The 25,523-nt window shown below is 47.6% G+C and overlaps 1 protein-coding gene across 2 annotated transcripts; it reads left to right on the plus strand.

The window, feature by feature from the left end:
• On the plus strand, nt 1-24,077 carry LOC126637406 (ubiquitin carboxyl-terminal hydrolase 12-like). 2 transcript variants are annotated; one of them, XM_050310645.1, is made up of 9 exons: nt 1-72; nt 8,405-8,485; nt 12,231-12,444; nt 13,056-13,282; nt 14,457-14,533; nt 15,304-15,387; nt 16,045-16,242; nt 18,123-18,201; nt 21,817-24,077. In XM_050310645.1, the coding sequence occupies exons 1-9, from the start codon at nt 25-27 to the stop codon at nt 21,916-21,918; spliced, it is 1,110 nt and encodes a 369-aa protein (XP_050166602.1). In that variant the 5' UTR covers nt 1-24; the 3' UTR covers nt 21,919-24,077. The 2 variants fall into 2 exon arrangements, with proteins under 2 accessions (XP_050166602.1, XP_050166603.1); XM_050310646.1 differs by lacking the exons at nt 1-72; nt 8,405-8,485 and adding an exon at nt 9,121-9,165.
• The last annotated feature ends 1,446 nt before the right edge of the window (nt 24,078-25,523 follow it).

Consider the following 25,523-nt stretch of genomic DNA (forward strand, 5'->3'; position numbering starts at 1 on the left):
CAAGATGGCGGCGGCCGGGCGCGGATGGAGGCGCTGGTGACCGTGCGGAGACTCGCCGCCGTCTGTACCATGGTGAGCGCCCGCACGGCCCCGCCGCCGCCCCGGACAGCCCCCGGGGACCGCCCGGCCCGCCCGCCGTGCGCGGCCGCTGGGCCGTCAGCGAAAGCGGCTGAAAGGCAGTGTTAGGGGAGGCCCCGCCGGCCCCGCGGGCTGAGGGGGGTGAGGGGTTTGAGGGAGGTGTGTGGGGTCTGGGAGGTGTGACGGGGTGTGAGGGGGATGAGAGCGGTGAGGGCGGCGTGAGGAGTGTGTATGGGGTCTGAGGGGGGTATATGGGGCCTGGGGGCTGTGTGAGGGGGTGTATGGGGTCTGAAGGGGTATATGGGGCCTGGGGGCTGTGTGAGGGGTGTGTGGGGTCTGGGGGTGTATGGGGTCTGAGGGGTGTATATAGGGTCTGGGGGCTGTGTGAGGGGGTGTGTGGGGTCTGGGGGGTGTGTGGGATCTGAGGGGTGTATAGGGTCTGGGGGCTGTGTGAGGGGGGTGTGGGGGCTGTGAGGGGGGTAAATGGGGTCTGGGGGCTGTGTGAGGGGTCCCGGGGGCCGCAGCGGGGCGGCTGTGCCCGGGAAGGGTCGGGCTGAGCCGCTCTGGGTTCTCGGGGGTTTGGAATAATCGGCCCCGAATCCCGGTGGGAAAGGCGCGGCGGGGATCGGGAGTCGTCCCTCCCGGGGGGAGTGTGAGCGGTCCCACAGAGGGTTCGGGGCAGGTGGAGCTTCCCTGGGGAGGGAGGAGGAATTGCGGAGCGCTGGCTGCCCCGGTGGCTCGGTATGAGGCTGCCCCGGGTTAAAGGTGGTTTTGCGGGGCGGTGCGGGCTCTGCGGGCACTCCAGCGGGCCGGGCAGGGTTATCCCCCATGCCGGGGCAGCGGCACCGTGGGCTGTGCGGAATCCCCGAGCCAGGCCGTGCTGTGTGAGCAGAGCAGCAGTGCCGGGTCTGGCACGGCTGAGTCACTGAAATGGTGTCCCTAAAGGTGTCCCGGAGATCCTGCCCCTGGGACGGGCTGGGGCTGAATCCCTGGAATCCAGCAGGGGATCAGCTGGGGGGGGGGGTGAGGTTTAATAGGATTTTCATAATCCCACGTTGTAAGTGCTCCAAGTGCAGGTTTAGATCTCCTTTGGGTCAGCAGCAAACTGCAGTCCTGGGAGGGAATGCTGCACTCCAGCTCACTGATTCCATCCCTGTGAAGGGGTGTCCTCCTGATCCTCTCCCACTGATTCCCGGTTTAACTGCAGACGAAGCTGAACTCAGCCCCAGGACAAAATGGGTGTTTGCAGTTTCCTGGTAACACTCTGACCAAGAGAGGTGAATCCTTCCTTCTCACAGTTCTGGCAGTGGATACCTGACTGGAAGTTTTTGGGACAGGACTTCCCAGAACTTCCCTGATCTCACTGGATGGGTTTTTGGATGTAATTTGTGTTTTTAGCTGCCCATCACAGACACAAGTGGGGCTGAGGCCACCAGGGGTGCCTGAACCGTGACTGTGCTGGGCAGTTCTGCACCCCAGAGTGATTGACTCAATCCATGGGATATTTGGGATGCATTCCTGGGATCAGCTGACCGGGCCTCAGATTAAGAGGGCACATGTGAGGCAGTGCCTTTCCTGGGGTTGTGCAGCCAAACCTGAGCACATGCCAGGGGGATTTGTTTCCAGAGGCTCTGGCTACACACAGCCAGCTCTGGAGTCCTTTTTGCTGCTGTGCTTGCCCTGATTTTGGTTGGGATGAGGGATGGAAGCTGAGCAGGTGCTTCTACCCCCCAGGGTCCTGCTGGAATGCCCTGGGGAGGTTTTTCCAGGAAACTTTCCACTGTGGCAGCTTTGGGGAGGCAGGTTCTCCTCACTTTATTTGGAGTGGAGAAGTCACTGTTTCTGTGCAGAAAATGCTGGGCAGTGCTGCCAGCACTAAATAGGTGTATGAAACTGGCTTTCACATTTCTTTTTAATCAGAGGCTGTGGAATTTTCAGCACCAGTTTTAGGTGGATGTGTAGCTTGGCTAAACTCACTGTCAGTATTACCGTTTTTTATTCAACTGGCCCAGGAAAATGAAGGTCTGGGTGCTGTATTTGAAACCTGGATCAGTTTATTTGCATCTATTTCAGTTAATGGCAGTAAGTAAAGATACCATTTTCTTTGCCATGAAGTGAATATGGAAAACCTGAGCCTTCTTCATGAAAGCATTTAAATCCGTGGACAAAGTCCCTTTGGGAAGCTGCTTTCTTCTACAACAGCTCTCTCCAGATTAAATCAGTGCCTGAGCTCATCAGCAGACGCTCTGAGGTTTAGCTTTAATCATATCCCCCCTTCAAGAACCCTCAGGTTCAGTGGGATCAGCTCCCCGTGCCTCAGGATTGTTGCTTTTCCTTTGCAGTGATTTCACAACGTCCCTGTGGCAACCCCAGCCCTGCCAAGATGGGCAGCTGGGAGGGAACCCTTGCCCATGTGGCCGTGATTCACTGCTGGGGAGGCTGGGACACCACGTGGAAAACACATCCAGCAGGAGCCACCAGCAGGGCTGTGCCTCCTCTCTGCCCCTTCCCTCCCTTTGGGTCCCACCCTGATCCTCCCCAGGGGCTCTGGAGTTCTGGTGTAAGGATCAAGGGGGAGAGGGAAACGCTGCTGAGGGAGGGAAGATGCACAGTGCTTGTTCCAGAACTGTTCCCAGGTGCTGTCTGTGCAGGGCTGTGGTGTCCCGTGCTCGTGGGCAGGTGGGAATCCTCTCCTGGCTGAGGAGAGAGAGCCAGGAGGGCTGAATTCCCATGGCCTGACTGCACCACCTAACCCAGAGTGTGTGTTCTGTGCTCTGAGGTGGTGGGAGAAAGGAGTTTTTTAGTCAGAACTTGGGGTTGGTTGTTGCATTGACAAAACTTCTGGTTTTTTTGTTGGAAAAGCAAACCAGAACACGAGGATAGGGACAGAGATCTGGCCTTGTCCTGTCAGCCAGCTTGGGAAAGGTCAGCAGTGAGCTGGTACAGAAATATTGTTTCTCGGGAGGCAATTAGAGCCACTTCCCCTGGGTTGGTGGCTAATTGTTTGTTAAACCAGTAGGACGTGCCTGAGGAGCTCCAAGCCAGGGTACAAATTGGTGGAGTCTGACACCTCCCCTGCATCACAGCTCAGTGCTGGGGAGGAGCTGCATCCCTTGGGAGTGATCCATCTCCATGGCCACCTGGGTGGTGGACACTGCTCAGTCCAGGAGGGTGTCAGTGCTGGGTAATGTCCCCTCACTTCACCCTGGCAGCAGAACTTTGGCTGGGCTTTATCAGCCAATCAGCATTTCCAGCATTTCTGTGGCTCCTGGGGGAGGGGGAGGCAGGCAGGATGAAGGCAGAGCTGGCTCAGCACGGTTCTGTCTCCAGCACTGCTCTTGGGTCACTTGGGAAGCTGAAGGAAACAAAATTCATCTTCGCACTTGAAACCCAGCTTGGGAACGGCCTGCTTTGTTTTAGGGGGAAGAACACATGGGAGCCTCTGGGAAGCAGTCAGTAGGTCAGGCAGGCAAGGCTTTCCCACTCTGTCTGTACTTTGGTTCAGTACTGGGTGTGAGGGCTGTTTATTGCTGCTTCCTCTGGATTTTGGACTTGCAGCTGCTACAGGATAACAGTGGAGTGGGAATACTGGGGAAAGACACTCCAGGGACAGAGTGGGGGCTGTTCAGGAGGTGTTTGTGTTACTGAATCTTTCTTGTTTCATTCTTTAATCAGGATTTAGACAAGCAAATGCTTTTAATCCGTTGAATTAACACATGTTTATGTGCACATCACCTAGTATCTTGTTCCTGTAAAAAATTAAGTAGCTTTCAGTGCTTTCTCCAGCAGGTTTGGGAGATTCCTGGACTTGTTGCCGAAATAAAGGGCAGCACTGCAGGTGCTGGTGTTTGTGTCTGTGGTGTATTTTGTGTTTCCAGCTCCTTTCCTAGTGAAAGTGGGCTTGTAACACAGATGGGGACAAAGTTTGTTAGGATAGGACAAGGGGAATGGCTTTAAACCAAAAGAGGGTTGATTTAGACTAGATTTAAGGAAGGAATTCTGGGCTCTGAGGGTGGGGAGGTGCTGAAATGCATTTCCCAGAGAAGCTGTGGCTGCCCCAGCCCTGGAAGTGTCCAGGGCCAGATTGGAGCAACCTGGGCTAGTAGGAGGTGTCCCTGCCCGTGGCAGGGCTGGGACTGGATGGGCTTTAAGGTGCCTTCCAACCCAAACCACCCTGGGATGTCTCCACTTACCCTCTCCTAATTGTGAACCCTCAGCTCCACCGATGGCCCTGGGTGTGAACTCTGCTCTCTGCACAACCTGTGGAATGGTTGGAGTTACAGCCTGCTCAGAAATCCAGGGTGTTTGGCCTTGCCTTCCCTCAGCATCCACTCTCCCACTGTTCCTCCACGGTTTGGTGTGAGAGGGTCAGGATAAAATCTTGCCAGCTCCCAGAAGAACAGTTCTGGAAATCACTGGGCTTTGGACAGCTGGGGATCTCTGTGGGTTTGTTCTTTTAGGGGCCTGAAAAGCTGCAAAACATCTGAGGGCTGCAATAGCAGGACACCCACTGTGTGTGTCACTGGGGCAGTGAGAGGAGCTCAAGGTCAGGAGGGATCTGGCAGGACTGCTCTCAGGTGGATGGGCTCCTGGGAATTCTGGGATGCAGTGCCCAAGGAGGGGGAATGGGCTGCTTACAGCACCACAGTGTGGACTAAGCAGCAGTTCCTGTTCTTCCTCCCTTTCCTCCAACATCCTTTCCACTGGAGCCCAGCTGGACTGTCTCATTTAGGAGCATGGAATGAGAGGATTCCCAAGTGCCTGTGAGTGGCTGTGCCTTTGGGAGCTGTGGATCCTGTGGACCTTGCAGGACCAGCACCTCCTGGAATAAACATGTGCGTGGAGCAGGTTCCAAAGCACCCTGCACTCATTTGTTTAAAACCACTCCAACTGAGGCTGCAGAGCAGTGAACTGATTGGGAAATACAGCACTTTCCAGTTTCCCTGTGGTCTGCATGCCACTGCAGCTGCCACAGTGTGCTCTGTGAGCTTCCTGCCTGTGGACAATGGGAAGTTCCCCGTGGCTGTGCAGGTCAGGAAGGTTCAGTGGCACTGGGAATCGTGGAGTTTTGGCAAGTCTGACATTGGTACTGCCCTGAAGGGTTTGCAGGATCTGCCTTGTCCTTCTTTGGTTGGTTTATTCACTCTCTCAGCCGCTCCTCAGGCAGGCAGTGTGTGTAACCAGCCCCTCTGATCTCGGTGTCCCTGCAGCCTTTCTGCACATCCTGGAAGCTGCTGCCCAGCTTTCCTAAATGCTGAGTCTGATCCTGCTCTCAGCTGTTAAAAGAGTCAAATGACTAATTAGAGACCTCAGCAAGACTTGTGTAAGCTGAAATATCTTAGATATTTTTCCCTTTTTTTGCCTTTCTTGAAAGGAAATGCCTTTTGCAGGCAGGTGCTCAGTGGGAAGAAGCTGTTCCAGCCCAGAAGCTGAGTTAGGGTGGTTCAGAGTCCAAGCTAATAATCCTAAGGGATTTTTATTTCAACACCAGTGATGCTTCACAGGTACTGAGTGTGCCTCCAGCCCCAATCTGAGCTTACAGATACCCAGAATTTTTGGGAGATACATCCAGATTTTAAGAGTTCTCTTCTGCAAGTCTCCCACTGTCTACAAATGAACTATAAATGGAGCATCTAAAATGCTGGAGTGCCCCAAAATAAGCGCAGCAAACTCTCGTTTTGACTCCCTGTAGATTTTATCAGGGCCATTATTATTGGGAAAAGATCAGACTGTAACTCTGTAGCTGTATTTTTTGAAGAGGTGAGAGGGGCTTCCTTTTCTTATATTTAAGCAACTGCTTCACCCTGTTAGCATTTAAAAAGCTCTGGTGGTTTGACAAGTGCTGTTTAGATGCTGCTGAATTTCCATGTCCTTCAATGCAGCCAGAGGAACCTTCAGTATTTTGTCTCATTGCTTTGAGCTGCTTGTGAATGGTTATGGAAAGGTTACAAACCCACTGGCAACCTTCTGTGACGTGGATTCTCCTGCCTGATTTCCAACCCTCTCTATAATTAGATGTGCAGAGGACCAGGAGGTGCAGAAGTTTGTCCGTGGCACCCAGAAGAGATGCATTTCCCTTGACTCCCCAAATAATAACTGTAAATGTTGGTCCTGTGGACACCTGCCACTTTGCTGAGATTTTATTTCTAGATAGCAATGGGTCTTTTCTGTTTCTACAGTTGTGAAGTGTGGGTTGTTGCTTATGAGCAAATATTCCTGTGATCTGAGGCAGGTGGGAAAAACCCTTTTAGCTGGGGGGGAAAATGGGCATAAAACACCTCCCACTATTCCAGCCTGTTCCAACCAGGCCTTGGACACCTCCAGGGATGAGGCATCTACAACTTCAACTGTAATTAACACATTAATTAGCATTTAATTTATTAAGGAAACCTTAATTTTTTTATCTGCCCCTACAGTTGACTCACCCAGATTTATAAAGTTGGGGCAGCAAGTACAAGGAAACTCTTGGGAAACACCCTCCTGTCACCTGGTGGGTGTGATGGGTTGGGCCATGTTGGTGGCTTGGTGGAATTGCAGCATTGGTTTGTGGTGGGTTATTCTTTACAGCACAGGTTTATTGAAAATGGCAACTCTTCTGTGCACTCAGTGGAATTCTGGCTGTGATCTGCTCTTCCCCAAGGTTGGTGAGGAGCTGCAGGAGAATTCCAGAGCCCCATCTCATCCCCATATCCAGGGTTGGGTTGGGGTTTTGGGGGGTGGAATCAGTGGAGGGAAAAAGAGCTCCTTGGAAGGCAGGAGTGGATGGAGGGAAACAAATCAGAGGAGCTGCTCCAACTGGCACTGATGCCTCCAAAAACTGGGTGTAATTGCTGCATGTGCAGAGCTGTGCTTGTAAATCTGTCAGCACCTGGTGAGGGGGTTGGTGGGTTTTACAGTCTCAAATTTGAGCCTGTCTTGTTTTCTGGCTGGTTTGATGTGTGTAATTCACTGTAAAACTCCAATTTCCATTCCTCCTGTTCAACTGGATTACTTCTTGGTTTCTTTCCCGTCTCTCAGGAAATTTTAAGTTGTTTCTCAATCCAGATGGAAGTGTCTCTACAGCCTGCACTTGTCTGTGGTTTATGTTAATGGGGAGATGATTGAAATATTTGCTCAGCAATTAAAAGGCATTAGTAGCTTCAGGGAAATAGATGAATTGAGTTTTGCTGGACTGTAATTTTTTTGGTTCAGTGCTTTTCTGAGGTGTTTTAAGAAGGGTTTGTGTTTGCAGAAGGTTATAGCTGGGGTGACTTGGGTATTTAAAACAGAATTAGGAGTCCAAAGTGTTTGGATTCTGCATGGAATGGTGGTAACTCCATAAATAACAGCTCAGGGCTGCTGGAGGATCAGCAAGAATTAAAGAACAAGCTGGAGAGAATGAGGGAAGCGACCAAATCCCAAGTGGGAGCCTGGCATGATGTACTGGTGGATGGAAAATGGAGAGAGATGCATAAACCACTCTGACTGTAAAAAATTAAAATTCCAAATAGGATGTTGGTGAGCTTTAGTGGTGCTTTTCTGTGCCAAGTAAACCCACATGGATGTGCAGTGGGATTTTTCAGTTGCATCTGAAATGACAACTTCTATCCTCATTGTATTACAGGAAACTCAGAATGTGTCGAAATGCACTGTAAACTTAATTTACAGCCTGAAATGAAGCAAAAGCACACCACTTTTTAGGTGATCTGAGTTTGTGTCTGAATAATAAAATTCTTATTTCCCAATTTCTTTTGTGGTTCTGTAATTGTGCTTCTCTTGGCCAGAAATGAAGTGAGAAAGTGACAGTATTTCTGATCTCAAGTGCCAATGAAGGCAAGACTTTTTCAAGAATTCTTTTGCATGGGGTGCAAATAATAAAGAGCCCCATCAACCCCTTTGTGCAGTTCCCATCACACAGGTGTTTTTATCCCATAAAATAGCCCCTCTGGTTTCTGTCCTTTAGCTTTGGAAGTTCTCTGTGTTACAAATGTCTTTATTCTTGCAGTGCATTCTGGGCTAAACTGGAGTTGGTGTTTGTGGGTCACCCGATGCTTTCAGTGAGAACAACTTCTTGTGTTGATTTTCCAATAAATTCACGTGCAGAAAACCCTTTGTTACCTCAGGCAACCGATTCTGGCTTCGGAGTTGAGTTTTTAAATGAGACCTTGGTACCCTTATGACAATAAAGCATCATATTGATCTCATTTGGAGGAACACAGCAGAAATGGGGTGCTAATTCTCAAAGGGAGTAACTCTGTGTTTATAGCAGTGACTTGAATTCTGCTGGGGTTTTTTTTAAGGAAGTTTGATTTTTCTCTAACACAAACATCCTGGTTTTTTTTTGTAGGGCGCCAATGCCTCTGCTTTGGAGAAAGAGATTGGTCCTGAGCAGTTCCCTGTGAACGAGCATTATTTTGGCTTGGTCAATGTAAGTGCAATTCCTATGGTTGGAAAAGCTCTTTTTTAATTCATTCCTGATTTGGAATTTAACAGTGCAGAAGTACAGAATATTTGTTATATAAAGCCTTTGGGGGAATCCCTCCTGCTCTGGTACATTTCTGATGACAAGGCTTTCCTCTTTAGGTGGGAGGTGTGAACTGGTGAGGTGTGTCCATTGTTCACCCGGAGGGTTTGGTGTCCCTGCTGCTGCAGTGAGTGGCAGGTGTGAAATGGGAATCACATCCCTAGTGGAGCAGTGGGATCTCTCTGCTGCAGGAGCACATCCATTGGTTTGGGCAGTAATTCCTTGGGGGTGGTGATACTCCTTTTTTGTTTTCTCCCAGCCTGTGGACCTGTGAACCCCTCCAAAAAGCTGTGCCTCTGTCAGTTTGTGTGGATCTGCTGGGCAGCAGGACTTGTGTGCCCAAACTGGCTGTGGAGAGGATGGATGTTGATCCAGAGCAGCTCCTCCTGCTGGGCCTGGGACACCTTTTCCCAGGGAATAAAGGGAGTTAGCTGATAGAAACGGTGGTTCCGTGCATGTATTTATAATGGACAATCCCAGTTTGGCACAGCCCTCCAGAAACAGGGATATTTCTGTTTGCTGCAGGGCTGGGTGTGTTCTGTTGGAAGCTGAAAGATGCTCAGTCTCTTCACACCCCAAATAAGGTCAGTGTAGCTCCCAAGTATTAATTGCAGCTCATTAGAAACCCATTTAATTGGCTTGTGGGTGGGTTTGGAGCAGTCTGTGTTTGCAGGCACGCAGATATCCAAACACATGGAATTCAGTTCCTCAGGGATGCTGTGAATGGCCATTCCAGAGCTGCTGAGGTTTGCTCCAGGAGGAGAAGAATGGAAGGCACTCCCATTGTCACACAAATAGCTGAGTGTTGAATGGTGTGAGGAGGAAAAACAGCACCCTAAAAATACCCCCCATTATTGGAACCACGTCCATTCTGTGCTGGGAAGGACAGGACATGACTGATCCTGTGGAGCTGCCTGCCTTGCACCCGGCTTCTGTGGGGGGAGCACTGCCATGCCATTGTTCTGCTGAGCCTTTTCCTGAGCTATTTCCAGCTCTTTCTCGACTCTGAGCTAATTGGGGCATTTGAAAGAGTCTCGTGGCTTGAGCATCAGTGCCCTTGAACTGCAGACAGAGCCAGGTGTGGGACTCGGGGACAAGGGAGGCTTCACAGTTTGGTTTGAAGAGTTATTTTCCTTTTGGGTCGGTGAGCTGAACCAACCTGGCTGCAGTGAAACTGTGGCTAAAACCACTGCCAGGGATCTGGGAGAAGGGACAGCCTCTTGGAATCATTTCTATGTCATGCAGTGCAAAAGGAGGGGAACGATGTTGTCATTCCAGGATTTCATCTCTGTCTCATTTTAAGAACCCTCTATCTTAAAATAAGCTTTCAGACTTTATTTTTACAGTGCACAAGTTCTTGGGAAGTTGGGTAATACTGACTCTAAATACAGGCAGTTTAGAGCAACCCCCCCCCAGCTTTGACATCTGTTTACAGTATTTATTTGCACCAGAGAAACCATGACAAAAAGCTCTTAAAATCTTTGTGTTTGTTCCTTTTTTTTTTTTTCCCCATTTGTGTTTTAGGTAACATCAGACTTTACACACTGTTGGTGTGTGTGATCTGTGCATGTGCCCCCAGGCTTGGAAATATCCATCACCCCACTTGGAACTGCCTTTGAAAACCTGTTTTTTGGGGGCTCTGTTAAAGAGAAACTGTTAGAGCCCTTTTTTTTTCTTTTCTTTTTTTTTTTTTTTTTTTTTTTTTTTGTTCCAGGCAGAATTTCTAGCAAAGTTCAGGTCATGGTTGGGAAGATCTGATTGCTTTGGACTCCTAAACACAAACTAGCTGTGGTTTAAGTGTGACACTGCTGGCCATAGTGGTCATTTCTGGAGGACTCTCCCTAATAGAGAGAGGGGGAGATCAATAATTGAGATATTCAGAAGTTTCCCAAGGCCCTGAATTGCTCAGAATTCCAAGGATTTTGTTCCAACATGAAGAAAAGTCAGATTTCCTGGAATAAAATGCATCAGTTGGTCTTGTTGGAAAGTACTTGGCAAGTTGTAAAATATCTGAAAAGCTCAAGGAATAAAAGTTCTTCCACATTACTCCCTGTAAAGGTGGTAGGAGGAAGAAAATCCTCCTCAGAAGGACATTTTAAAGCCTAAATCATGCTGTGAAGTAAATTTTTCACCATCTCGCTTGCACTACTGTAAAACATCTCACTGGCAGGAATTTTCTAAGCTGTTTGGATGGAATTTTGGTTCTTGAACTCCTTTAACCCTCCCCTTTAGTTTGGTTCTAACCATTTCTCTCCTGTGTGGGCAGCCCCAAAGCAGGACATGTACAACCAGTTGAATTCCCACTTTTGGACATGATTTCTCCATGAATACAGCCCTGAAATCTTTCAGCTCCTTGCACTGTAAACTTCTCTGACTGAAGAGGCACCATCTTTTTGAAGATGCTCATTTCTGGTTCTGTGTCTTAATTTTCTGAGGTGATTATGGACAGATACAGCAGACACCTCACCTGAAAACAATAATATTTAACCAGACTTGTAGTAGTTTTGCCTGGCTTGGTAGTCTTGCCTATTTTGTGTTGTATGCAAATTTATTTAGCAGATGTAATTAGTGTGACACTTATTTGTTTTTCTGGGTCACTGACAGCCCTGTGAGCGAGGCTCTATCCTAATCCCCGTGTTTGCTCAGCTTGCATATTTATTTTCCTCGTGTCAATAAGTTTTAACTGTTGCTCCATGTGTTAATGTGACTGTAACCATAACCTGTAACTGCTTCAGTCAGCAGAGTGGTTATTGAGATGGCTCTGCTCAAAACAATCATTACAGGCAGGGGACACTTGTTTATTGTATTGGGAGTCCATAATACAGAGTATTGTTTATTTATTTCATTTTGGGTCCTGGCACACCCCCACAGCAGCAGCTCCCCTCTCAGGATAAGCAGTGCTGTGTCCCAGAGCTCTGGAGTTTGGGATGAGCCCTTGCACACTTTTTGTGTGTATTCCCAATATCCCTGGCACTGTTGTCTTCTCTTACCAGCTGATAGAAGGCTCAGTCTTCCTCACCATCCCAACCTGTATTTCCCCAGCAAATGAACTCTGACAAACAACTTTTCCAGCCTCACTCTGTGCCGTTCCTAATGAGCCACCTCTGTTATTCCTTTTTAACAGAGCCAATACAAAACCATTTATTTTCCATTTGCTCTGTTTTGACCAGTTTGGCAACACCTGCTGCTGCAGCTCAGTCTTGCAGGCTGCTCTCTGCATTTCCCTGCATCATGTGCTGCTCAAAACAATCCATTATAGGCGGGAAAGATTTATTTTATTATTACATTTATAATATAGTATATTATTTATTTATTTTATTTCATTTTGTGTCCTCCACAGCAGGATCAGTAGGATCTCCCACTCAGGATGAGCAGTGCTGTGTCTCCAGAACTTCGAATTTTGGGATGAGCCCTGAATGACTTTGGATGTGTAATCCCAGTATCCCTGTGACTGTTGTCTCCTCTTCCCTCCTGTGCTGTTACCAGGCTCAGTCTTTCACACCACTCACCTTGTATTTCCCCAGCAAATGAACTCTGGCAAACGACTTTTCCAGCCTCACTCTGTGCCATTCCATGATCCACCTCTGTCATTCCTTTTTAACAGACCTGCTACAAATCCATTCATTCTCCTGTGTTCTGTTTTGAGCAGTTTGGCAACACCTGCTACTGCAACTCCGTCCTGCAGGCGCTTTATTTCTGCCGCCCCTTTCGGGAGAAGGTGTTGGCCTACAAGGTGCAGCCTCGGAAGAAGGAGAGCCTGCTGACCTGCCTCTCTGACCTCTTCAACAGCATTGCCACCCAAAAGAAGAAGGTGGGGGTCATCCCACCCAAGAAATTCATTTCCCGGCTGAGGAAAGAAAATGGTAAATGAATAAATAAATGGGATTTTTTTTTAAGGTGTGTAAAATGTACCTTGCAGTCAGCACACCCCAGGCACTGCCCCAGCCTGGCCTGGGCTCAGCTGGAGGTGTGGGCTTGGCCCAGGCTGAGCTCTGAGCAGACTCAGCCCCTCAGGGCTGCTGGGTGAGGAAAAGTTCTGGATGCTGATTTATCATCTCTGCTTGAACTTGCAAAGATAACAAACTTACAGTGTGGGATTATTGCCCCTTGATGGTGGCCTGAATGAGCTGCTGGCCCAGGGCAGCACATCTGAATTTCTTCAGTTCTCTCCCTCCCTAAAGGGAAGGAGAAAACCTACAACCCACCCCCCAAACTCCAAGCTAATGATTTTCTCAGTTCTGAGAAATGTCCAAACTAGGTTTCCTTAATGCTGTTTTTCAGCTGTTTGTTTGTTGCAACCTGAGGATAAACCAAAAACCCTCTGTGAGAACAACCAAGTGCAGCTCTTGCAGAGCTTCTCAGTGTCCCCCCCTTTGTGTGCCAGGGGACAGCAGGGGCAGGGCATGCCCTGATTTGGCCTTGGCATTATGAAGTGGCTGTACCTTTTCATTCTCCTTGGTCTCTTCCTTTCCAGAATTATTTGACAACTACATGCAGCAGGATGCACATGAATTCCTGAACTACCTACTCAACACTATTGCTGACTTGCTCCAAGAGGAGAAGAAGCAGGAGAAGCAGAATGGGAAGCTGCAGAATGGCAGCATTGAGAGTGAGGAAGGAGACAAGGCTGACCTGACGTGGGTCCATGAAATCTTCCAAGGAACACTAACCAATGAAACCAGATGTCTTAACTGTGAGGCTGTACGTTCCACCCCAGACCTCTTAGAGCTTCCCAGCTTCTGGATCCTTTTCCCTAACACTGAGCACCCTTTTTCATTTATTAGGGTAGATGAAATTGCACTCTGTCTATTAAAATATGGAGCATAGCCTATGTTAGGAGTGTGTCACCTCTGTGTTCAATACTCCTGCAGGTATGTGGCTCAGCAAAGCCTAGTGTTTCCCCTGTTCTCCTCCCTGTTCCCAGCCAGGCAGCCTCCACCTGGCTCATCCAAGCTGCCTTTTTGTCTCCTTGTTCTTCCCTGTGTCAGTGGTTGATAGTTTTATGTTGTGTTTCTCCATGAGAGTTGCTCCCTCGTTATTTGACTCTGGGATGAGCTGAGTTGCTGTTGGAATTCTTGGTGCTGCTCTGTGGCCACTCTGAGAGCAAGAGGAGTACCATGAAATCTGGAATTAGAACCACACCACCTTCAGATCAGGAATTTGGAGTTAGTCATATGCTCTGATTTAATAGTTCTAAAAAAAAATGGAAAAACCCAGATGGGGAGAGAAAAAAAAAAAGGAGAAGTGATTACAACAAAAAGGCATTTTAAATCTAAAGTTATGGCTCTGTGGTGAAGAGAAGCTCTAAAAATGACATTAAGAGGGTTCTGTCTCAAGGATTTTGAAATGAAATGTGACTGTTCCACAAATGGGAAGATGGTTTTCCTCCCTGCTAACCCATTTAATTGAGGAGCCATCTGCCTGTGTCTGCCTTGCCTCTCAGTATTGACTGTTCCACTCTGATGTGCAGCAAAAAGCTGTCCCAGTCTGCAGAGCAGAGTGGAAGGTGGGGAAAGCTTCTCTGAGCAGTTAAAAACTTGGGTTTGCCAGTGAAATAATCAGATGTGTCTTGAGGCCTTAAAGGGGAGAGATGTTTTCTAGGAAAGGTTTTGGGCTTTGATTTTTTTTTGGTGCCTTTTTACCGTGGGTTTTGGGGTTTGGTTTGTTGTTGATTTGGTTTTTTTTTTTAATATTCCTCATAAGATTATTTCTGCAGTTCTAGTTTACCTCAGGAAAGGACCTCTGTGTGTGTGTGTGTACATTTATTTTCCATCACTGAGGACATTGCACCATCCCAGAGATGGTTAAAAGAAACCTGCCAGTTCTCAACTGCTGTCAAATGCCTCTTCTTCTGTTTTTTTGTTTGTTTTTTAAGGTTAGTAGCAAAGACGAGGACTTTCTGGATCTCTCGGTTGATGTGGAACAAAATACATCCATTACACACTGCCTGAGGTAAACGGGATTATTTGGGAAGGGGGAAACTCCTGCCCTTGGTCAGGAGGGAAGAGCCTGGTTTGGCTGCTCTCTGTGGTAAAATGTTGGGGGGTTTTAGTGGAGCACTAGTGGTGTGTGAGGTTGATTTTCACTTTGTTTTGTGGGCACTTGGATTTGCTGTATCGCCCAGCCAGGTTTTATCAAAGCTGAACACGCTGTGTTTGGTTTCATCATGAATTCTGGATTGTTTTAATGTTGTTACTGCCTTTCAGCTGCCTGCTCCTCGTGTTTGGTGGGGAAGGGGGTTTGTTTCTGCTGACAGACATTTGCTCCATGTGTTTGTCTGTTCCATCCAAGGCTTATCAGCTGCTTGGATACAGCACCCAGCATCTGCTATTTAATAGCTGATAATGGCTGTGGAACTGCTGGGAGCTGGAAGATAATCCAGACTCGGGCTGGTTAATGGCTGTAGATCTGAACAGTTCATCTGCCACCAGAGAACACATGGAGTGGCTGCTGATGGCCACAAAACTCGATCACCTCATTGCTGTTTCTTGCCTTCCCTGCTCAGAAAACAGGCAGTTCATACCCGGGGCTGGGGGTGATTTCCACATTTTTTCCAGCTGAACATTCCGGGACAAACACACCTAAAACGGGTTTGTGAGCCATGGGAATAAAAGGAGCTTCATCTTCCCTGTGTCATTTGGGTTTTTTCAGCGTTATCAGCAGTAACTTTTACCTGGGTGGCCTGGAATATCCCTGCTCATGCCACTCTCTCCTGTCCACAGGGGGTTTAGTAACACTGAGACTCTCTGCAGTGAGTACAAGTACTACTGTGAGCAGTGCCGCAGCAAGCAGGAGGCTCAGAAGAGGTGAGGAGGGGGCAAACACTCACCCTAAATGGAGATGTTCTTTTAAAATGGGCGGTTGGTGGAAAAATGCACCTTGTGAAGTCAAGAAAAGGACCAGGTCATGTTGTTTAGGTCTGTGTTTGGTGGGGAAGGGAGCGAGGAAAAGAGGAGAGACCAAGGAACTTTGTGGTGACCTTGTCAGAGGAATCAAGAGATTAATTTGTGTTTCTCCCAGAAGAGTTTATATCTGGTGCTTCCAGACACTCACATTTTCCCCAGTTGGGATTAATCATCTCAGAGCCCCTGCAGACCATCCCATCCTCTTTGTCTGTGAGTGCTGGATAGAAAAAAACCTCATTTCTCACCTCACACTCTTGTCACACCAGAGCAGCAAGACAGATTTATTGCATCTCCTTCTCCCCACTGATGTGATGAAAAACTGATATTTTGGGGAGGTCTCAGAAGGGTTTGGAGGTCTCCAGGGGATGGAGAGGGGGTGTTTGTTGCAGTTGTCCTGCATTCAGCTGCCAGTAGAGCAGTTAATAATTCAGAGTAAATATTATGGGACACGGTGAGGAAAGGCAGCGTGTTTGTTAAAAAGCCGAGCTCCCTTTTTTAGGGAGCCCAGGTCCCTGCTAACCCCCTGTGTGCTCTGTTGGCCACGCTGTGGTGCTACAGGATGAGGGTGAAGAAGCTGCCCATGATCCTGGCCCTGCACCTGAAGAGGTTCAAGTACATGGACCAGCTGCACCGCTACACCAAGCTGTCCTACCGCGTGGTGTTCCCGCTCGAGCTGCGCCTCTTCAACACCTCGGGCGACGCCACCAACCCCGACAGGATGTACGACCTGGTGGCCGTGGTGGTGCACTGTGGCAGGTGGGTTGGTGCTTCCTGCTCCCTGGAATGCCTGGCCTTGGAACTGCAAAGAGTCCATCCCCCACCCTGGATCGTCAGTGCCGCAGCAACAGGCGGAGCGGGGCCTGGAAATGGCTTTGCCGCTCCTTTTTTACTGGTTGAGATTTTCCTTCCCCAAGTCTCAGGTTTGGCACTTTGTCAGCTTTAAACGTGGTGGCAGTTCAGAGCAGGGTTATTGGTAAACAAATTATCCCAGAGTGGGGCTCTTGGTTGTTTCTTTGCTTTAGTTCAGTCTTTAAAAGCACAGAACCGACACAAAGCCCTGAGCCTGCTTTCCAGGAAAGCCAAAGGGGATCCAAACAAATCGTGGAAAAACACTCACTGAAAGAGAAGTGAGGTGCATTTCTCACTGAAGTTCCTTTAGAAGCTGGTGCCATCATGTGGAATAAACTGTGCACTGCTGAGCTTTTGAAACAACCTTGTTTCCTGCATCAGATTTGCATTGCAGTGGCTTTTCCTCTGGTTTTGAAAGCAAAGAGGAAAAAATTTGTCAGCACTTTAGGGAAAAGAGCACTTCTGGAAAGCAGAAGGATTGTTTGTAACTGCCTTCTGGAAGGGTGAGTTTTTAAGTAATGTTGGAGTACACAGATGTCTTTGTGAGGAGCAAATAAAATCAATACTAACCTTGCATGGATTTAGTAGAGCTAAATATATAATGACTAAATATAATATAAAGGAGATGATTTTAAGGGATTTCTGTTGTGGTACAGAAGTTTTATTTAATTTTTATCATTTTAAGATCTCATCCTGTGCATTTCCTTCCATAGTTCTTCATTTGCTGCACCTGTACCTAACATATGTACTTTAATAATGGTGATTAATAATTCTGATGTTTTCAATGACTTTGTTTTCTTTTCTCAAACCTGTTATCCCACACTGGGTTTTCAGGAGTCCTGTGACTCTTCTGTTTTCAGTACTGGGAACTTGCCAAAGGCTTAGGATAAATGAGATTTTTCTGAATAACTGAGTTCTCAGAACTTGTTCTAAATATTTCACCCTTACAGTTTTACCTTTCATTTGGTTCCTCTAAACCAAGAAGTTTCATTCTGTGTTGGATAATTTGTTTATCAATAATTCTGCAAGAACTGGAAAAGTACTTTCTCTTACCTGAAGCTGGTACAAATATTGGTTGTTTTAAAGCCTTATGTAGTCCCTAAGGAAAAAGCAAACCTGGAGAGAGGGAATATTTTGGTTTTCCACTGTATCCCTGGGCTATTTTCTCAGGATTTGAGGTCAGTAAAGGGTAGTTTTCCATCCATATAGTTCATTATCTCAGACCCCTCCCTTCCCAGGGCACTCTGCCTGCCTTCACTCTTGGAATTAAGTCAGTGTGTTGACTCTTCCCTTTAAGGTCAGAATTCAGGATATGGGCAGTGGAATTGGACTGGGAAACTACCACCAGAAGAGTGGGAACAGCAGTCACAGAAAGCCATCTGTGCTCAACCACCCTGAGAATTAAAGAAACCCCCCCATGCAGATAAAATATCTCAGACCTGATTTAATTCCACTGTTAAAATTCTTGAGCAGGGATCACCAGACCCTGAGTGGTGAGTGCAGCAAAGCAGGGAGTGGAATAATGGCTTTAAATTGTGAGTTTTCTTTAAATACCTGAAACTGTGTATTCTGATGACATTTGATTTGTAAGCAGCAAAGTCAGAAATTTGAATTCAAGCAATTTGCCCAAAATCTGCAGAACCTGAGCAGTGCTCTGGGTGATCCCAGCCAGGGTGAGGAGCTGGGAAGTGCAGCTGTGGCAGCAGTGCTGGGATCCTGGGGGAGGACAGCGCTCCTGCCTTTGGAGGCTCGGGAATGACAAGTTTTCCCCCCTTTTTCCCTGGCAGTGGCCCAAACCGTGGACATTACATCACCATTGTGAAGAGCCATGGCTTCTGGCTGCTCTTTGATGATGACATTGTGGAGGTGGGTGCTGTGCCAGGGCTCTGAAACGCTCTGATTTCAGCCTGGCCTTTTATCTCTGATTTGCATTTTACTCCTGCATTTAAGAGCTGCTCACATATTTTTTTTTCTAGGCAGTTTTCCCCAACAAATTGAAGTGTAGAAAAACTGTAAAAACCAAAACAACAAATGTTTGGGCTCCAGCACATTTTTCCTTAACTTTTCTGCTAACACACCTGTAAAGCTGCCATCACAGGATTTGTATATCCATGTATTTCACAGAATTGCTAAGCAAATATCAGGCAGTAGAGCAAATGCCAGAGTAGAGCTGTTTTTTGTAAAGATGGAAATGTCTTGTTTGCCTCTGAGACCTCGTGGTCAAGGTTTGAGGCCTGATGGGAAGTGTTAAATAGGTGCAGGAAAAGCCTTGCCTGTGTTGAAATTGTTTATTTTTTGAAATCCTTGCTCAGCTTTGAGCATCAGGAGTGACTTCCCAGTGGGTTGGGCTGATTGTGTGACCATCAGCAGTTGCCTGTCTCCCACTTTCGTGTTTTGGGGCTTATTTTCCTCTGTTTCTGTCATGGGTCAAGGACAGAATTGTGCCACCTCATTTTGGAAATAGTGCTCACCTCAATATTTTTAAACCTTTTCCAGCCAGGAGATGAACTTTGCGTTTTAAAAGCAGATGTAAAACAACCATCTTGTTATTCCTTAATTGTTTTTTATCAGTCACTTCTGTGTTGTATCTCAGCTTTTAGGACAAACCAGGATTTCTGCTGATCTGCAAACACCATTGGCACTTTTACAGATGTGCCAAAACATGGCTGTGAAATCTGTGCTGTCATTGGGCATTTCTTTTCTTCAAGCTCATCTTTTATAGAGTTTCATCTAAAATGCTGTAAAAATAAAGCTCTTTGGAGACTTCACATTCAAGATGTGGCCCCCTAGAAAACTCAGAAATCCTGAGGACAGATATTGCAGCTGAAAGAGAGCACAGCAGGAGGGTTTGCCCCCTGAAATACAGTTAAAATCTTCATTGCATTTTTGGCAAGTGACAGGAATGAATAGTTCTGCTCTGCAATAGGAAGCAGTTCATCCTGATTACCCACTAAATGGCAGCAGTGGGGAGGGCATTATTTATTTGTCTGTTAGGATCTCATTGGAAGGCCAACTTGCAATTAAATGGCAGAGAGATGATAATCAAACATTCTGCAGCATATGTGGAAGAGCAGCAGATCCAGGAGGCAAATCAGTCCAAGTGGGATCCTGTGCCAAGCAGAACAAGCTGAGAAACCTGAGTTTCTCTGCCTCGTCTCTGATCTCTGGCTGATTGCACGTGTTGTTGTTGTTAGAGCAATGGAGTGAGGCATCACAGGGACAATATTTACCTGAGACAGGGAGGGAAGGGCAGCCATCCAGGGAGCTGGGCACGTGCAGGGAAGGGTTGGATGTCCTTGCTGGGTTGCAGGAAGCAACTGAACAGTTTTGGTTTGGAGAGCCAGAAGAGATGTCTGCAAGTGGGCAAAGGATGGTTCAGCTCAGTTAATGGGAACAGCATTTTCAGTGCCAGGTGAGGCTGCAGAACCCTCAGAGCAGGTGTGAAACCATCCACTGAGCTGCAAGTGCGTGAAACTGCTGTCCACACTCTCTGTGCTCAGCTGAGGAGGGGAAGAAGGGTCTAAATAATCCTCTTGCAGTTCCACTGTGCTCTCTGTGGACAGTGAAATGAAAGAAGGAAGCCAGTTTTGCTGTGAAAAAACTAAATATATCTATGGGCTGAATTAATCCAGATTGAGTGTTTGACTTGCATTCAGAATGGTGAGTGGTGGAAATGGGACTTGATTGCACAGCGAGTTGGGTGGCACTTCCAGCACGAGTTGCTCATGTCTGAGTTGTCTGCTGAAGAGACTGCAAGGACTGAGGGGTGTTCTTGGGCTGTGTCCCTGCTAAATGAGCCTCTGACAATCTGTAGTAACCTTATCTTAATAAATGGGGTGAAAATGCACCACGTGGGATGTTGGGCTGCTCTGCACCCGCCCAGTGCAGGAGGGAGAACCACAAAACATCTCTTGGGGTTTCTTTCCCCTTTCTCTCTCTTTTTTTAAACACAACATGTTTAACAAAACGCTCCAAGAGAGAATTTCTGCAGCTGCTGAAATCTCATGTCTGCTCTTCTTCTGCTTGGGAAAGGATGGGAAGGCTGGGAAAGGATGGGAAGGCTGGGAAAGGATGGGAATGGCTGGGAAAGGATGGAAAGGTTGGGGAAGGATGGGAAAGGTTGGGGAAGGATGAGAAAAGCTGGGAAAGGTTGGAGAAGGATGAGAAAAGCTGGGAAAGGTTGGGGAAGGGATGAGAAAAGCTGGGAAAGGTTGGGGAAGGGATGAGAAAAGCTGGGGAAGGCTGGGGAAGACACATTGTGCAGCTGAGGAGGCTCGTTTGGGAGGCAGAGCAGAGCCCCTTTGTTTTAAGGTGGAAGCACAGATTGGTCTCCTCTTCTCCCTCTCCCAGTCAGAGCAGCTGTTCAACCCAGAGCTTCTTGTGTTTGGAGCATTCCTTTGCTTCCTCAACTTTATATAAGTATAATATGTAAATGTAACATAATATACAAATATAATATGTCTAGGGAAATGTAATATATAAAGGGGAACTTTAGGCCTCCACAACAAATTCAGGCCTCTCATCTCTGTGGATCCAGAGTCCTAAAGGTATTTTAGGACCTTTTTTTTTCACAGGTATTTTAAAATGCTCCCCCCCTGTGCAGTGCTGAGCAGCACAGGCCCCTGAGAGGGTTTTATTTCGGTGTTTTTCTCTCCCTGACTGCAGAATCCAACTCAGTAATCTGAAGCCAGTTGTTCTCAGGCACAGGATCCAGACATGTGGAACTTGCATCTTCAAAAGCCCTTTCAAATACCCTACAGGCCTGGCTGGTTGGAGAGAAAAGCCACTTTTCTGCTCATAGTTCACAGCTTTAAATACAAGCTGACCATTTAATTGTATTAATACAGCAAATAATTAATTCTTCTTAAAACACAAACCTTGTGATAATATCCCTGTAGGCTCTGTGCCAGCAGATCTGAAGGAAGGAAAGCTCTCTTATGGCCAGAAGATCATAATTAGATGAGATCCCCAGACTTCAGGGTGTAATTACCAGTAGCACTTGCAGGACTTCTTCACTGAAGAGGCTGACAATAACTTTAAAATCTGGAGTTATTTTAGCTGAATGTTAAATCTACTCAACATGTACTGTGCAAAAACCTTCTTTGCTGCTCAGTAACTGCTTTTTTTTTTTTTTCATTTACATTGCAAAACACTCAGGAAAGGTGACACCAGTCCGAACGAGAAAACAAATATAAAAATGTCATGTGGTGCTTTAAGGATACGTTTTCCTGGATCCCCTGTTTTGTAGCCCAGCTTAAGGGTGCCCCCATTCTCTGAGCTCTGTTATTTCATCCTGGTTTTTTCAGCAGTCAGTGAGTTATGAAGTGGAGAAGATGTTTGGTTGGGTTCAGTGTTGTTGTGTCAATGCTTCTCAGCTTTCCAGCATCACCTCCAAGGACTGGCAATAACACCTTGGCTGGGAAAGGGCCTCTGGGGGGGAGGGTTTGACTGAAGCTAATTATAACTCTGGTTAATTTTCAGAAAATTGATGCCCAGGCCATTGAAGAATTCTATGGGTTGACATCAGACATTTCCAAGAACTCCGAGTCTGGATACATCCTCTTCTACCAGTCCCGGGACTGAGGGAAGGACCCCCTGCCCGAGAAACAAAGGGATCAAGATATGTCCAGATGGAACATATTTGTGAGGGCAGGAGCAGTTCCTCGGTGTTGCTGTAGGACCAGGACAGAGCCAGCAGGAGGAGGGGGGTCTCTCCCTGCCCTTTTTGGAGGATTAGTGCTGACTGCCATCACCAGAAGAGCTTTGTTCCAGTTTCCTTCCTGGGCTTCTTTCACGTGCTATCTTCCAAAATCCGCCTTACCTCTACTTGAAACCCGGCTGCTTTGTTTGTCCAGGGATGGAAGAAGAGATTCAAAAGTAGCATTGTAGAATGGTCACAATTCAATGTTGGCCTGAGGCTGTACCTTGGTTTCTGCCATCGTGGGTTTTCTGTATTTTAGCAGAACGATTTCCATATTCAGTGTCAGCTGAAGGCATATTTTAGGAGCTGAGCAGCAGCTGGTTGCTGGATATTTTTGGTGACTCAGACTTGAGAAGCAGCACAAAGCTAAGACATACTGGAAATGTCAAGTCTGTCATTTTTCTAAAGAAAAGCAGACAAAGCCCTCTCTCTGCAGCATTGTCAGCCTCCCCAGCCTGCATTGTTGGGTTTGGAGAACACTAAAGCAGCACTGCTGCCTTTTGGAGTGATTTCCACTCCTCTGTGTGCCCTGCAGAAGGGGGAGAGCTGGGGGCACATCAGCAGTTGTGCCTCAGCCCCAGCTCCCGGGGCAGCAGAGCAGGCCCTGTCAAGGAGCGTCTCTTGCTGTAGGAAGGGGAAGCTCCAGCGTTTCTTGGAGCTGTTGCATAAACCAAAAGTGCCCTCATTCTGAACCAGGAGCTGTTCCACATTTCAGTCAATTCCAAGCCAACTGGTGCATTTTGAATCTGTGCTGATCCACAGGAACAGCACTAATTGGGAAGGGTTAACCAAGGGAAGCAGCACTTATGGAACCAATCCAGGTGTTCTGAGGCCTCAAGGGGATGAACAGGTGAGAAGGAAAACCATCCCACCAACCCAGACATTGCCTTGTAAGTGTTCCTTGTCCTTTGTTGGTAATCTGGGAATCAGAACAACCCCTAAAAATGCTTCTGGTTGTTTTACCTCTCTAGGCCTTGCTTGACAGGGGGAATTGCTGGTCTTTCCAAGAAACAAGCAGTTCCCCATCACATGTGTGTATAGATTATAATCTCAAGGATAACTAGAAAGAAAAGACTGAGGAAGTTTGAAAGAACTGTCAGAAAATCTGGTGCAGGTTTCCTGTTGGGAAGCCCTGTTGCAGTGCCAAAGCTTGTCACAGCTGGCTCTAAATCCCAGTGGGAATGAGTGTGTTCCTGTCTCCACCTTGCTGGGTGACCCTGGTTCCAGCACAGCCCCTCCCCTGCCCTCCAGTGCTTGTTGTTCTTGAGGATGTTTAACTTATGCAATTCTGTGGCTTGTACAGGCTGTTCAATCCTCTCCCAAACCCCTGTCCTCAGGAAAGCAGCATTTCCCATTTCTCCTGGTGGCTTCACGTTCCTTCCTCCCATGACCACAAATGTTTAGCAATTAACAATTAACTCCTGCCTTCAAACTGCAAATGGCCCATCCCCGGGGTATTCCAGCTGGCTGCAGCTCTCCTTCTCCTCTTCCAGAACAGAAAATATGCACGTTGGGGTTTTTTTTTAAGCATTTTTTATTATCCAGAGTACTGTCATTTGGAGAGACACGTTCAACAGCAGCAGATGTCCCTGTCATCCTGTTCCTACTGTGTGCCCATTGTTCCTGGCTGAGAGTCTCCCCTTCTCCACACACAAGCTGTGAGTCCTCTCCTGCTGGTGCCACCACACACTGGCATCACCAAGCCTTGCAAAAAAATTAAAATAAAAATAAAAATTAAAATTAAAAAAAAAAAGAAGAGAGCACTGAGTCAAAAAATAATGAAACAATAAATACAAAAATTAATGTAGGACACTAGACATGTATTTTGTATATCTGGTGATACGTTTTTACAGATGAAATACCTGACTGAGAGATAATATTGAAAGATATATACTATAGATTAAAAAAACTGTTCAAAGTGCACTTTTGCTACAGATTTCTAAGGAGACTAAAAGGAGTTAAAGGGGAAGAGAATGGTGTGATGTTGCTTCTGTAGAATAAATGACCCGGCTGTCTCCAATAAAGGTCATGGATGATCAAATGTGCGTGGCCCAGAGGCTTTTCCTTGAATTCCAGTCCTCAGCTTTTCCCACCTGGCTGAGGGATCCTGACCCTGCTGTGTCTGCACCCCCAGAACCTGTGCAGGTTTAGAGCCAGAGCAGTTTAGGATTCAGTGTCATGGTTATAACTGATGTGCTGGTGAAACCAGGGCCTCCACCACCCCATCCCTGCTGCTCCTCTATCCCTCCAGCAGCCCCCGCAGCTCTGCCCTTGCTTTTCCCTGGGATCCCTGGCTTTCTCCCTCTTTCCCCCCACCCTTGTTGGTCTCCATGAGACTTTGTTGCAAATATTATCTGACTGATCTGGAACAGAGACACTGAGAAGCAAAAATAGTACCATGTGCTTGGAGCAGGTTCACTGCAGGACAGGTCTTCCTGTCTCTCTGGTTCACTGCAGCTCAGCTTTCTAGGGGGAAAACTGGATCAGAGGCTGCTCCCAGGAGCGGGAATTGATGGGATTAGATGCAATAGAAGCAGGTGAGATTTTCAAATGGCAGCTGCTCTGCAAAACCTGACTATAAATCCACAATCCTGTCTGGTCCTTGCCCTGCTGGGTCACACATCAGCAGTAAATGAGCTAATTTTAACTGCAGTGAACGTAAGTCTGACTTTCAGACTCTGCAGAAGGAGCATCACCCAGAAATAACTTTGAACAACCCAAGTCAGAAGGCCTGGAAGTGGTTTGAGCTCGGAGTGCCAGCAGGGTAGGACTGGTGGTGGGACTTGGGCTGGGCTGGTCACTGCAGGTGACTCCAGAACTCCAGGCCATCCCATGGTTATTATTTCTCCCTGAACACTCTGTGTTCCTGTTTTCCTGCTAATGCCACAGATCCCACAGCATGTTTGGGGAGAGGCCCTGCCCTCAGATCTGCAGCAGCAGAGGTGATTCCTGGGCAGGTGTTTGTGCCTGGCACGTCCGGGTTCCCAGCAGGAGCTTTGGGAGTCGCCATGCCAACTCGGTTTAGCAGCTGGTTAAAACAGATCATGTTTGATTGCTACGAGAAAGAAAATAGACTGACAGAGGCCCCTGAGACAAATCAAACCTTCCCACTGCAGCCCTCGGAAGGAAACAATCCCCTGGACCATAATCAATTCCCAACACAGCAAGCCCTGCCAGCGTTTGCTCGTGGGGCACTAAATTAACCTCGGGGCTGCCCCTCTCTGCTCCCCTCCCCTCCTGCAAAGCCAGGCCTGGAGCTGGGGCCACCTCCCCATCCTGCTGCTCTCTCTGGTCCCAGGTGGGATGAGATGCCTGGGATGATGGTTCAGGGTGAGGAAGGGGAGGAGTGGAGCAGTGGCAGCGGGAGGGTGTGGAGGATTCTTTGTGTTCTGGAGATGAAGCTCTGCAGAGAGAAATGGTTTGGTCCTTTACACATCTGGCTCTTGGGCTTTGTGTCAGAATTAACGGCCTCAAAAAGCGACAGGGG

Source organism: Myiozetetes cayanensis, unplaced genomic scaffold (assembly GCF_022539395.1).
Source record: "Myiozetetes cayanensis isolate MyiCay16 unplaced genomic scaffold, myiCay2020 scf15, whole genome shotgun sequence".
NCBI classification, from domain to species: Eukaryota; Metazoa; Chordata; class Aves; order Passeriformes; family Tyrannidae; genus Myiozetetes; species Myiozetetes cayanensis.

Coding starts and splice junctions, on each gene's coding strand:
- LOC126637406 (XM_050310645.1), top strand. CDS start 25: ATGGAGGCGCTGGTGACCGTGCGGAGACTCGCCGCCGTCTGTACCATG. Junction 73..8,404: donor TCGCCGCCGTCTGTACCATG/GTGAGCGCCCGC, acceptor TTTTTTTTGTAG/GGCGCCAATGCCTCTGCTTT. Junction 8,486..12,230: donor ATTATTTTGGCTTGGTCAAT/GTAAGTGCAATT, acceptor TGTTTTGAGCAG/TTTGGCAACACCTGCTACTG.